The sequence below is a fragment of the Polypterus senegalus genome, chromosome 3 (assembly GCF_016835505.1).
Source record: "Polypterus senegalus isolate Bchr_013 chromosome 3, ASM1683550v1, whole genome shotgun sequence".
NCBI classification, from domain to species: Eukaryota; Metazoa; Chordata; class Cladistia; order Polypteriformes; family Polypteridae; genus Polypterus; species Polypterus senegalus.
Genome location: NC_053156.1, coordinates 202,615,674 through 202,630,681, shown reverse-complemented (window position 1 = coordinate 202,630,681; position 15,008 = coordinate 202,615,674). Strand labels below are relative to the sequence as shown.

The window sequence follows — 15,008 nt, the reverse complement described above, 5'->3', positions numbered from 1 at the left end:
ACTCAATGTCCTAGGCACATTATTATATTTTCTTGACATTGTATTCTGCAATAGTAGTCTGTTTATTAATGATTCAAATGAAAATGCATTTCTTTCCTCCCAAAGCCCAAAGATATGCAGGTTAAGTGAACTGGTGTTACTAAATTGGCCTCTATGTGTGTGGTTGAGGTGATGTCTGTGTGATGAACTGGTGCATTGTCCGGGGACTGTCCCTGCCTTGCATCTGGATGCTTGCCCTGATTAAGCAAAAGAAAAGATGGATGCATGAAAATGTATTCTGTTAGCTACGCACACTGTATTCCTCCATAAGAGAGTCAATATTGTTTTGTAAAATGTAATCTAAACTATTCTTATTTTATTTTTGCTTTTCTTGGTGAGGGTTGTTGTAGTAAATAAATAATTTCATTAGATTAGACCATTGTGACGCAATCTACATTTTCCAGGTCCTTCAGGTAAAATCACAGGTACAGTACACTAAGGCCTATAATCTCCCCAGCATTTCACGACTCTGCCTGCCAGGAACTGTCTCCAAAGTGAACCCATCAGCCTGACTACATATGCCCTTAAAATGATCTTTTCATGCCATCTCATGATTAAACTAACTCAAGTTATTTAAAAGACACCAAATTATTGAAATTGCCTACTAATTGTAGGTGCATCCGTCAGCCACTTACCAGAAGAAATCAGTCCACTTTTCAATGGGAGAATATTACTTCAGCAATGATACACTTCGCTGAACCCTACTCTACCACTCTTAAAAGATGCTAGTCATCCATAAACACTAAACATGACACTCTCAATGTCTCAAACTGGATATTCACTGAATTTATGCCATACCTTTGACAATCTGCCCTATGAAAATTATGAACAGAAAATAATTTAAAAAACAGCCTTAAGGAAGTCCAGCAACCACTTAAAAATGATTACGACTTATTGCCAGTTATGCAAACACAATTCGTTCTATGTAAATACAGCAACAGAATATCTTACTGGGTAGGCAATTCTATTACTTCCCCAAAATAAAATGGGACTAAAGTTAAGACATACTTACATACATAAAACATGTTTAGAAAAGATAAAAAAAATATCCAGAGAGTGCTAGGATGAACACCTGGATCTAAGATACAACTTCAGATCAGAGTTTCTGATCTAATACCCTAGGCTTCACAAAAAAATGGCTGTTTACAAAAGGTTTTGTTTCAGTCATTTATAATCAGCTCATGCTCCCAACATCTCTCTCCTTTTTTTTTTCTTTTAAATGTAAATAACCAGCACCTGTGTATGTAGGTCTTAATATAATGACTTCAACTTCCATGGAATAATAAAGCGGGCTGTTAGTTAAGATATCCCCATAATATCTGGTACATCAGCAATTCTGAGCAGATCTCACACAAACATGTTTTTGGATCTATGGACGTTTTCAACCATGACTGCTTAATACTTATGTGCTTCTGGCACTACCTCCTCCAAAAAAGGTATAGCCGCTGGGATTAATAGTGCCTCATTTTACAACTTGTACACAAGCTGAATAAATGTCTATGGCTGCTTGGTTTTTAGATCTCACTAAAATGGATGCTTTATCTCCAACTAAAACACTTTTGACATTAAATTCATTATATTTGTTAGAATTTATAGAACACTTAAAAAAAAAAAAAAAACTTGCTAAAATGAACAATATAAATACAAACCAAAATTATCAGCTTAGTTCTTTCACAGATCACAGGCAAATATGGAAAAGGCAAAAAGCTTTCTCCTTTCAGGCAGCAACAGAGCCACTGGAAGACACTGGGTGGCTCAACAGAGAAGTAGACGGGTTGATTCATGTGGCTAGTTTGAGCTAGAAAGAAAAAAATCTTTGTAAAAGAGGAAATTATAACAACATTCAAATATACTTGGTTACTAATCACAATCTTGGTAATATTTAAAATTGGAGCTAACCTTCTCCAATGATACATGTCTGGCTACAAGCTTTTGTGAGCGAAGGGTAGTCCTTCCAGTAGAAATCTATGTACTCATGTAGCTGAAGATCCCTGCAAGAGAAAAGACCGACCAATAAAGAATATTTGTTATGAAAACTAGCTAAATATTTACTTATTTTATGCACCAGTAGTGGGTCACAAAGCTGGTGCCTGTTTTGACGACACTGTCTAAAAAGAAGATAACCCTGGACAGGATGCTAACACATCACACAGCATACTTTTGCATTCTATATTCATCCATTTCACATAAATTCAGAGTCAAGATTTATAGTACATAACATAAAAATGTTTTAGGATATAGAAGAAACGTAACTGAAGAAAACACGTCAACAACAGCACAAAATAAAAAAATCTACCCAGACAAATGTGCAAAGTGTGCTAAAACCACTGTCTCACCATAAGATCCAAGAACATATAAAATTCATATTTAGATATATTCTTTGCTCTGTACACATTCTAAACCTGGTACAATTATTGCCCTGCTTAGCAAAATTGCAAAGCAGTTTTCTTTACATTGTTTTATCACTCATTATGGGGGGGCCAGTTTATTTTGATGGCAACTTTGTGGATTACAGTAAGATTTTGGGCAAGTTCAAAAGGCCTCCATGCCCTTAGCTGGACTTTTAGAATGTGAATCTGCCAAAATTGTTAGACGGATATCCTGAAACAGAAGACAATGACAAATTTACCTATATTTGTAGTCCAATAAATGTGCCAGTTCATGTAAGAAAAAAAACAACATCATCTGTTTATCCAAACAGACCATAGTTTTAGCTTGGTACATTTTAAAACTGCAGTCCAGTCACATTCATTATTAAATGCTTAGTTTACTCATTTCTGCCAATTTAATTTCCCCATGTGTTAGAATGTAAAGTTCAATTATGGAGAAACAGAGCAGAAGCCCACCTCGTAAGAAACGTCCACTCAAACATAAGAACAATGCAGCTGCACCAGGCGTAAAGGTGAAAGACGGCATCGTTTGGATGCAGCAAAAGGTCAGGCTTCGTCCTGCTAGTCAATCTGCCACATGTAGTCCTTCATAGAAAAAGCAGGGCTTACAGAGCTCGCCAAGGTATCATGCAAAGTCCTGTTTGTGATTATGTTTTGTGATGGTCTTTACATAAAAAACATTTATATGTTACTTATATAAAAGCCAGATAGAATGTTATTTACCTTGATATATTTGCTTATCTTCCTACAGCATAAAGTCACAAGTAGCCTGCAGAGCTTCCTGTGTTTGATCAACACGGGCATGCTGAGAAAACACATGTGCAATGCCACTCCTTATTTAGGAAAAGATTCCAGTCATCCCATGGGAGAAAGACTTCGAGACTGTGGTCATAAAGCTTATGTAGCTGTTTCTGGACAATGGCCGAACCATAACAACAGTTGCGTAAAGTGCGACAGGAGCTTTAACCGACAGCTAAAGTCACTTCAGTACACATGTACTTAGTCAGCATGCCCACGTCGATCAAACCAACCGCTGCTAATTTTTGGCTGCACTGAGAGGCATAATTGTCAATTCTTTGAAAATATCTATGGTGTACTGACTGCCTATAAACCTGAATTCAATGATACAGTAGATACAAACAAAAAAATGCTAAAGGATACCTTTTAAAAAGTGGTAGATATACCCATGGCTATAGCTGCCACCTAACTTTGAAAAGAACATTTAAGCAGAAAAGCTAGGACTTTGTAGTACACTTTTCCATATGATACCACATTGCACCTTTTCTTTTTTAAGGTATTTTATTTGGTTTTGAAAACAGGTCATGATAATCTCAAAGAAAATGTATTATGTTTACTGGAAAACTAATAATAATCACAGTCACTCTGAAATGTTCTTACACCAAATCAGAACGCAACAGCTAATCCAGGCAGCACAATGCAGGAAAAGGACATGGACAGGGTAACAGTTTATCACAGGGTCTGCTCCAGCACATACCCACATTAGGATCATTTAATAAAAACTAAAAAGCTTTAAGAATGTAAGAGAAAAACTAGTACCCTGAGAAAGAGCAAAGAGAACAAAGGAAAAACAAGCAAACTCCATGCAGACAATCAGGAACTGGATTTGAACCCAATATATTGGATCAGTAAAGTGGCAGTGCTAATGATTGTGCACTACTGTGCCACCTAAGCTATGAATATGCATTTTAAGTAAATATCTAAAATTTCTTACGGCATTCACACTTATAGCCTTACAGTATGCTGACTGCTCAAATTACTTGAAGCTGCTGAAAATTATAAAACTACTGTAGCTAGGGATGGCATTTACATATTTCCTGTGTGTTTCAATGTGCTTCCTCCATTACTCATCTTTTCAACATGTGTTCAAAAGAAATGCTGTCTACACATTTACTTAAATTATAAAGTTTAATGTAGCTTTTAAACTCATTTGATACTGCATTTTTCATTTGATACTGCTATAGTAAACTGTAGCTCATAGAAAACCTATTTTAGCAGGCAGTAATCGAAATTATAAACTATTCCACAGAACTCAGGCATATGTATTACAGCAAAAAAAAACATTTTGCTCTGTTTACCGTGCAAGTTGTAGCAGCAAAACAACAAGGGAACGTGTATTATCTCTCATTAAATTGTCCAATTTTAACTCTTCATACACCAAGTGAAGGACATAGAAGACAGCAGGTATATGGCTAAAGAGGGGAGCAGAAATGTCAAACTTGAACTGAGAAGAAAGATCTTCTTTTGACTGAAATGCTTCTATAGAATCTAAATATAAGGAACAAAGCATGGTGTGCATCCCAAGTTGCTGATGGTAATCAGATGTTATCAAATACTGCCAGTCCTAAAAAAGAAGGGGAAAAAAAAGTAAATGTGGAGCTTAACAAAATTTCATATATTCATTGAGAAACCATGAGTAACAACCCCTGCAAATGGACTAGTATTTGTCCAAGTTCAGGTTCTGGCTTTAGTTCTTTGTCAATAAGTAACTGTTGAATACTACAACTAAGGCAACTAGCACTCCTGTCACCTAAATTTACCTTCTGTGTTGAAAACAAATGTTAGTTTATGTTGAGCTTAATAAGTAAAAATAATTAATACATCAGTACAGAGAATTTAATGCTCAACTATGTTTTCAAAATACCATATTCCAGATTTAATTTCCACATACCGCAAATATGTTTGAATTGCTATTATTACCTTACTTTCCAGATTAGCTACCAGGTTGCCTTCAACACAATCATTCCTCAAAAGCTGGTTGTAAAACTGAGCAGGTTGGGCCTGAACACCACCCTCTGCAATTGGATCCTGAACTTTTTGACAGAGAGGCCCCAGTCAGTTCAGATAGGCTGCAACACCTCCAGCAACATCACACTGAGCACTGGAGCGCCTGCTGACTCACGACTGCACAGTCATGCACAACACCAACCACATCATAAAGTTTGAGGATGATACGATGGTGCTGGGACTGCTAAGCAGGGATGATGAAACAGTATACAGAGATGAGGTGGAACAGCCATCTGCATGGTGTGAAGTCAACAATCTATCTCTCAATGTTGACAAGACAAGAGATAATCGTGGACTTTAGAAAATCACATCCTACCCACATCCCACTCAGCATCAACTGTTTAGATGTGGAGACTGTTAGGAGTACCAAGTTCCTCAGTGTGCACATAACTGAGGAACTTATGTGGACACATAACACCTCATCACTAATCAAGAAAGCCCAGCAGAGACTACACTTCCTGAGGTGGCTGAAGCGAGCAAGCCTTCCCCTTTCCATCCTGACCATGTTCTACAGAGGCACCACTGACAGTGTTCTGACCAGCTGCATCACTGTCTGGTATAGCAACTGGAACATATCCGACCGCAAGATCCTGCAAAGGATAGTGAAGACAGCAGAGAACATTATTGGGGTGCATCTCCCTTCACTATAGGACATATTTTACAAACACAGTGTCCGCAAGGCCTGCAGTATTGTGCAGGACCCCTTACACCCCTCACATGGACTTTTCACACTTCTGCCATCCAAGAGAATATACTGCTGCATCAAAGCCAGATCTGCCAGGCTGCAGGAGAGCTTTAACCCCAAGCTGTCAAACTCCTTAACACCATGCTGCCCCCTGGGATCTTCCACACTGCTTCGGCCACCTCTAAAAACAGAGCTTTTATACATGCAAGCAACTTTCCTGCAAAGTCGAGTGGGCATGTAGAAAAGAACTGAAAATCTCATACTGATCTTTAAGTATTTTGACACTCTTGATATCCTTCTGCTGTGAAACATTCTGACCTGTCATTGGTTACACGTCTTAAACCAGTGGTTCTCAAACTCGGTCCTGGGGACCCCCTGTGGCTGTAGGTTTTTGTTCCAACCACATTCCTAATCAGTGACAACACCTGATAACACTGAGCTCATTTAATGGCTGGTATTTTTTTTCTTTTATTCAACATTCAGAAAAGCATAGCAGCATGATTTTTATATTTATTAGACATTTATAAATATTTCTGCTTTTGCCATAGATTTAAATGCTTAACTTTCTTTTGTTTATTTCATTATACTTTGCCCCGTCTCTGTGCAGTTTTCCCCCTTTATTGTATCTTAATAATGACAATTTAAAACGAGCAGAGCAGACACGCTTGCAAACAACACTGAATAATCAAAGGCTGCAAATACTTCAGACCCACTAATTAGTAAATAATGGATTAATTAAACAATTAGAACACCTAGAAAAGTAGAATGAAAATCAAGATGAAAATACTGTAAAGAAAAAAAAAATACATTATTCCTATATAACTACTTGGTACATTTATATATATATATATATATATATATATATATATATATATATATATATATATATATATATATATATATTAGCAAACTTAGTTTTCTAATTAATATATTGTTCCCTAAACATGGAAATATCAGTTCACTTAATTAGCCCAGGATTTCAATTAAAAACAGAAGCTGGTTGGAACAAAAACCTGCAGCCACAGGGGGTCCCCTGGACCGAGTTTGAGAACCACTGTCTTAAGCAACTATTATCATATACTGATAATTTCTATATTATCTATATCTATTCTTTATTATTTATTTATTAAATTACATATCTATTGACTATATTTATGTATCTAGACTGCAAATACCATACATTGCATCAATGTTCATATTGCTAACTACAAGTCAATATTGCTGCTACTTCTTTTGTCTTTGCACAATGTCGTGTCTTGTTTGTGTTTTAACTTTAAATTTAAGTTTTCATTTATTATTTGTACGTCATGTTGTTACTCTGTGGACCCTGAGCTTCGCAGTTTCATCTATCTGTACACTTGTATATGGTTGAGATGACAATAAAGTTCACTTTGAGTTGAGGTTATGTTTCCCTTTTCATGTTTTATTCTGAAAAATAAGTATGTTGAAAAAGCTTAATTAGAAATAACTAATTTACTATTTTTATGTCTGAACAGCTGATTATATTTTTCCAAAGAATTTTTGGAAGCCACGGCAATTAAAGAGTAATACTAGTTTAATTTTTGATTATTTTTCATGTTACCCAAGTATTATTTTATGTGAAATAAAAGCCAATAACATTTGTTGATAATGTGGAAAGCCATGGAGTATTTCCTATTAGCCGATTTAAACGACTAAGTGATTGTGCATATTACTGATTTTGTAAATTACTTTATTATTTTAGCTGGATTTTAAAGCAACACAGCACTAAACTGTTGCACCATTTTTACCTCTTTTCTGATTTCTTTATATTTTTCTTTTTTTCTGCTATAACTGAGATGTCAAACAAAACGACACCTTTTGTTGGCTAACTAAACAGATAACAACTTGGAAACTTTTGAGGTAGCTCAGGCTCAGGATATAGTAAAGAAACTGGAGTTCCCTCTACGTATGTATATACAGTATATGTATATAAATGTATATCTATACTAATAAAAGGCAAAGCCCTCACTGACTCACTCACTCACTCATCACTAATTCTCCAACTTCCCGTGCAGGTAGAAGGCTGAAATTTGGCAGGCTCATTCCTTACAGCTTACTTACAAAAGTTGGGCAGGTTTCATTTCGAAATTCTACGCGTATTGGTCATAACTGGAACCTATTTTCTCCATATACTGTAATGGACTTTAGTTTGATGGCCGTGGGGGGCAGAGCTGCGTGTCACATCATCACGCCTCCCACGTAATCACGTGAATTGACTGTGAACGCAGTACGTAGAAAAGAAGGAAGAGCTCCCAAAGAGCGCTGAAGTAAAACGAATACAAGCTTATTCATAAGTGCAGCTACTGCGGAAATAAAGCACGGTGTAAACCGTAAGCTTAAATTAAGTTTATGGACACGCTCCCGCTGCCGTTTGTCATGTCTTCGTCGAATACTTTATTCACGAGATACAAGTTTAATGAGAAAACACGAGGTATAAACGAGACTTTGGATCACTTTGTAACGGAGTTAGAATTGCTGTAGCGAGAAACTTTTAAGTGTCGGGTCTTAGCTAACATTAAATACAGCCGTGGACATTGCAACATCACACAAGAGAGCAGCTCACGTGAACTGACTGAGTGCAGTACAAGTGATCACTTCCATGCATCAAACCTGTTCAAAAAACGCATTACACAATTGACAAGGTAGGAAAAGTATATGCTCCGAGCTGAGCTCCACAGCTAACGCGGTCTTGCGGAAGCAACTTCGTCATGCTGCCACCAAATATTCACAGAAAAATCCACAAGTTAATACACATGCTGTCTCTAGAGTTTCTCCACATTCAATGTATTCCTCGCATCCCCATTATACCCTCTGATCTCCCATTTCAATTCAGATGCCTCCAACTTCCAGTAAGACTCTGCTGTGCGATGACAAGTAATAAGTCTCAGGGACAGACCCTACAAAAGGTTGCCAATGATTTCAGTCAAGATTGCTTTTCTCCTGGACAACTATATGTTGCATTCTCAAGAGTGAGCTCGCGCAGCTTCGTCATATTACGACCGGAGTGCAGCGAGAAACTTTTAAGTGCCGGGTCTTAGCTAACATTAAATAAAGCTGTGGACATCGAAACATCACACAAGAGAGCAGCTCACGTGAACTGACTGAACGCAGTACGAGTGATCACTTCCATGCATCAAACCTGTTCAAAAAACGCATTACACAATTGACAAGGTAGGAAAAGAAAAGAAAGTCTTTTCTTCACCCCGGAAGCACGTCATTCCTACTGTTCACGTGTCCAGGACGTACTTCCGGGTTATAGGGCACATAGCACTCCCCAAGCCTCCCTATAGCAGCTCCTGGTAGCCCCCATGGTATCCAGCAGGGCTGTTTATAAAAACTACAAGGTCCATGAGGCTCTGCTGGAATTCGGAAAACCTCTATGCTGCGGGGAGGGCTCCATCTGGCGGCTTCGAGGTGTGGTCTGGAATATATGGCCGGCCATCCTTCACAATATATATATATAAATATATAGATGTCAGAAAATACTCCAGCCTAACAGAGGAGAACAACATATAGTTGTTTTGTTAAGATAACTGTCCAACAAAGTCGTTTTCCTTACAACATTAGTCTGTAATCAAATTGTCTGGGTCAGTCAGACAGATGTAAATAGTCCTCATATCTGGTCATAAAATTCTTGTCTCTATTTAAACCATGTTGCAATGTGTTAAATTTTAGCACCAGTTTAACTTCCCATGCCTTTCTCTCTTGCTGCGTCTTGAAGGTACCCAAAAGCATAGTGACCTCAAAGTCCTTCTCACAGTGTCCATTTGTAATAAGCATGAGTTTAATATGTCATTGTACTCTGTGCAAATACATCTTATAAATCTGCCTTCTTCTACTCACTTGCAAGGTGGACACAGAGCCAGATTTAGCATCTGTGTTCATCATATAAAACTGCTAGGCAAGCATTATAAGACAGATAGACACAACTGGGAAACTGAGGACTGTTGTATACTATTATTGTCTGTCAAAGTCAGCATAAACCTGTATCCTCTTTTGTATCCTGAAAATCCTTCCACTGCAACAGCAAAAATGGCAGATTACACATCGGGCCCCCACTCCCGAACGTTTTTTTGCCATTGGCTTTCAACGTCTGTTATGCAGCGTAAGCCGTCATTAAACAGAGCTGTTACTTCTCCTATGGGATTTCTTACCACTATATCACTAAGGGAGGGGTATTGCCTTTTTATATCATATCTATATAGTTTTGGGTTAAGTAACACGCCGCAATTACAAAAGAACACATTCCCAGGGAGCTAATGCCCCCTGCTGGATACACTGAATGCCCCCTGCTGAAGTAAGCTAATACAGGAACATCTCTGTTGCCATGCTTAATGTGGAACCTGTGTATATTCATTCTTTGTTGAAGTGTTTGTCCAGTTCCTCCCACATAAAGTGCAGTGTTGGGACATTTCATACACAGAATTAGGTAGATCACATTAGATGATCCACAAGTACATTATCTCTTTATGTGATGTTCTTATCAGCAGTGTGGTATAAGTACACAATCGGTATTACAGAAGTGCACACTTATTTTACATCTTTTCTGTATGCGGGGAGATGTCCTATTTTCTGTTGATTAACTCAGGAAGCTTCAGACAGTTAATTACAGGGTTTGGTGGTTATCTAGCAAGGAGGGGAGGTTCTGGGAATTCATCTCTCAGTGATAAATTTTTTTTATTATCGGCTGAAGTTCTTTTATAATTCTGCAAAGTGCTTCATGATGTCTGTTACAGGTGACAACATGGGGAATGTGGTTCTTGTTGTCTGTTTTTATATGCCAGAAGGTTGCTTCAGGGTATGGCTGTCTTATTTGAGTGTACATTGTTTTGGAGGTACATCCTTGTCTAATGAAATCTTGTCTAAGCTCCTGCAATTGTTTATCCTGGTTTGTTGGAGTTTTGCAAATATGACTGTAACGTATTTCTTGGGTGAAAACAATGGAGTGCCTCATATGTTTGGGGTGGAAGCTACCCCTTCTTAGGTATCTCCATCTGTCTGTTGGTTTGTGAAAAATAGAGGTCACAAGGGTGTTATCTTTTAGCTGAACAGTGGTGTCAAGGAAGTTGACACCTACATAGTCACAGGAGCAGCCTGTTGGTTTCAGTTAAATGGAGACCATCTGTGTGAAGTCAATAGGGTAAATTGATTTTAGGGATGTATGATATCATTGGATTAATATCTGTATCAGCACATAATTGGTTAAAATAATTTTATCAGCATTGGACCAATGACTATATTTGATCGATAATTCAAACCGATATTGGATGATGTATTCACTGTTTTCGGGATGAGCAAGAGGTTCAGGTGACGCTGAGCAGCTGCACAGAAAATGTGTGTAGTAAAGTTTTTCAAAGTAAGTAAAGCAACATAAAACATGCCATTTGCTCAACTAATGTCTTATGCAGAGGGACCAAATGTCGAAATTTCAATACCAACAACTTAATTTTACACTTAAAAACCATGCCATCCTGACAAATATACAGAATTCCTCAGAGCAAAAGAGGAGAATCTTATACCACTGTGCACAAAATCAAACTATACGTGATCTTCATGGAAGACAAAATTTAAACAAGTTCACGGACATCTAACCAAGCAGTTGTTGGAATGCTTTTGGCAGACAGACATCATGTGCTCCCAACTCTTAAAACAACGACAAGCGACAAGAAGAACACGCAGCTTACCAGCAGCAGCAGCAGGAAGCCAGCAGATGATCTGACTGCTTCTCCTTAGTGTGCGTTCAGCCCCCCCAACCCCCCTTTCACAACGTGAGCGGCACAGATGCGAAATTGCAAAAGGACAGCTGCTGTACAGGTTTTAAAATGATCGACGCAAAGCACAACATTCATAAAACGCAGCTCGCCAGCAGCAACAAGCCAGCAGATGATCAGACTGCAACTCCTTAGCGTGCGTTCATCCCCCCCTTCACAATGCGAGTGGCAGAGACACGAAGTGGCAAAAGGAAAGCTACTGTACAAGCTTTTAAATGATGGACGTGCAGCACGACAAAAAGAACACGCAGCTCGCCAGCAGCAGCAGCAGAAAGACAGCAGATGATCCAACGGCATCTCCTTAGCGTGTGAGTTCAGCCGCACCTCCCCTTCACAACACGAGCAGCGTTATACAGTGCATCCGGAAAGTATTCACATCGGATCACTTTTTCCACATTTTGTTATGTTACAGCCTTATTCCAAAATGGATTAAATTAATTTTTTCCTCAGAATTCTACACACAACACCCCATAATGAAAACATGAAAAAAGTTTACTTGAGGTTTTTGCAAATTTATTAAAAATAAAAAATCTGAGAAATCACATGTACATAAGTATTCACAGCCTTTGCCATGAAGGTCAGAATTGAACTGGTGCATCCTGTTTCCCCTGATCATCCTTGAGATGTTTCTGCAGCTTAACTGGAGTCCACCAGTGGTAAATTCAGTTGATTGGACAGGATTTGGAAAGGCACACACCTGTATATATAAGGTCCCACAGTTGACAGTTCATGTCGGAGCACAAACCAAGCATGAAGTCAAAGGAATTGTCTGTAGACCTCCGAGACAGGATTGTCTCACGGCAAAATCTGGGGAAGGTTACAGAAAAATTTCTGCTGCTTTGAAGGTACCAATGAGCACGGTGGCCTCCATCATCTGTAAGTGGAAGAAGTTTGAAACCACCAGGACTCTTCCTAGAGCTAGCTGGCTGGCCATCTAAACTGAGCGATCGGGGGAGAAGGGCCTTAGTCAGGGAGGTGACCAAGAACCCAATGGTCACTCTGTCAGAGCTCCAGAGGTCCTCTGAGGAGAGAGGAGAACCTTCCAGAAGGACAACCTTCTCTGCAGCAATCCACCAATCAGGCCTATATGGTAGAGTGACCAGACAGAAGCCACTGGTTAGTAAAAGGCACATGGCAGCCTGCTTGGAGTTTGCCAAAAGGCACCTGAAGGACTCTCAGACCATGAGAAACAAAATTCTCTGGTCTGATGAGACAAAGATTGAACTCTTTGGTGTGAATGCCAGGCGTCACGTTTGGAGGAAACCAGGCACCGCTCATCACCAGGCCAATACCATCCCTAAAGTGAAGCATGGTGGTGGCAGCATCATGCTGTGGGGATGTTTTTCAGCGGCAGAAACTGGGAGACTAGTCAGGATAAAGGGAAAGATGACTGCAGCAATGTACGGAGATATCCTGGATGAAAACCTGCTCCAGAGCGCTCTTGACCTCAGACTGGGGCGGCGAATCATCTTTCAGCAGGACAACGACCCTAAGCACACAGCCAAGATAGCAAAGAAGTGGCTTCAGGACAACTCTGTGAATGTCCTTGAGTGGCCCAGCCAGAGCCCAGATTTGAATCCAATTGAACATCTCTGGAGAGAACTTAAAATGGCTGTGCACCGATGCTTCCCATCCAACCTGATGGAGCTTGAGAGGTGCTGCAAAGAGGAATGGGCGAAACTGGCCAAGGATAGGTGTGCCAAGCTTGTGGCATCATATTCAAAAAGACTTGAGGCTGTAATTGCTGCCAAAGGTGCATCGACAAAGTATGGAGCAATGGCGGTTTTTTTATTTTTAATAAATTTGCAAAAATCTCAAGTAAACTTTTTTCACGTCATTATAAGGTGTTGTGTGTAGAATTCTGAGGAAAAAAATGAATTTAATCCATTTTGGAATAAGGCTGTAACATAACAAAATGTGGAAAAAGTGATTCGCTGTGAATACTTTCCGGATGCACTGCACATCTTGCAAGAAAGATTTAACCACGCCCAGGGCCGGAAATAAAAAACAAGTATTGTTTTTAGAAAAGTTTTAAAGTGAAAGTAAAAATAATACATATATAACATTTCCCATGAAAATAATCTCTTTAAATTGTATATCCGGTAAACCAATCCCGGGAGTGGGTGAGCGAAGCCCCTTAGTTTAAATATAAAAAAATCTTTGCTAAATTAAAAATCAAACCATTTCTGAACACTCTTATTCCATTTGCATGGCTACTGGAAACATGAGCTTATTCCGGTGGCAACTGTAAAGCCAGAAATTTCACAGGACAGAAAATATTCAAAGACCCACTCGCACTCCCATAAAAGGTCAATTTAATACCTTCAATTTGCTTAAGATGCATGTGCTTGGGATGTAGGAGGAAATCATAGCATTCTGATAAGAATTCTGATAACGATGCAACAGACAAAAAACTAAAATATTCAGATTCAAATATTAGTAATTGAACTGTTTTTTAAAAAGTGTGAAAATAGACTATAGTTTTGCTTAACACAAAAGGCAACAATCAGGGGCAGTGGTGTCCTTTCTTCTTTCTTGAAATCAATGTAATTTTTCAGTTTAACAGACATTTCATGTTTAAAATTAAGGTAGTTGGTTGTAGTTACATGCCAGAAATTAGCACTTTGGAAAAAAGATAACATATTAGAAACTAACTAAGAAATAATGCATAGACATTGAAACAGAATGAACACCAAGACAAAATGCTTGTATCAAAAAAATATTGCTATAATGTATGCACCAATACAGGATCTGATCTAAGAACTCTAAAACTATGAAGTGGCAGCTATAAGGTAAAAAGGGAACTATGTTAAAAATATAAACAGAATAGCTAAAATAGATGCAAACCACATACAGCAAGTAAATAAATAAAATGTGCAAAAAACTAAAAGGTGCTTAAATGCAAATGAATTAAATTACAAAAGAACATATTACTGCTTAAAAAAATGATCAATTCAAAAATAATTAATATCTTACCTCATCTGACCCCATATCAGATGGTCTTGCCTTTTTTGCAGCAATGACTGGTGAAAGTGATCCCTCAAAATCAATCTAAAGAAAATATTTATAAAAATTCAAGATATTTATTCAATTATTTCCATGAGAAATAAAGCATTATACCTAGGTGGTGCACTATGCCACTATGCCATTATTATGCAACAGCAGTAACCAGATTCATAATTCATTCAGGCTCCAGCTCATTTTAGCATTTTGCCAATTTTAGCAGCTATCATACAGTCTGATCAGGGAAAGCTGAAAAATGTCAATATCCCATAAACAAATTAATATTTCTTTTAA

At 38.3% G+C, this 15,008-nt stretch overlaps 1 protein-coding gene across 2 annotated transcripts in view; it reads right to left on the bottom strand.

Moving 5' to 3' along the window:
- Nucleotides 1-15,008, bottom strand: part of anapc1 (anaphase promoting complex subunit 1) — a 260,906-nt gene that overhangs the window by 142,170 nt on the left and 103,728 nt on the right. For both annotated transcript variants that reach the window (XM_039748373.1, XM_039748374.1), the window contains exons 18-21: nt 14,688-14,762; nt 4,526-4,791; nt 1,939-2,030; nt 1,689-1,837 (exon numbers count right to left, since the gene is read on the bottom strand). In XM_039748373.1, the coding sequence (XP_039604307.1) occupies nt 1,689-1,837; nt 1,939-2,030; nt 4,526-4,791; nt 14,688-14,762 (582 nt within the window). The remainder of the gene's footprint in view (nt 1-1,688; nt 1,838-1,938; nt 2,031-4,525; nt 4,792-14,687; nt 14,763-15,008) is intronic.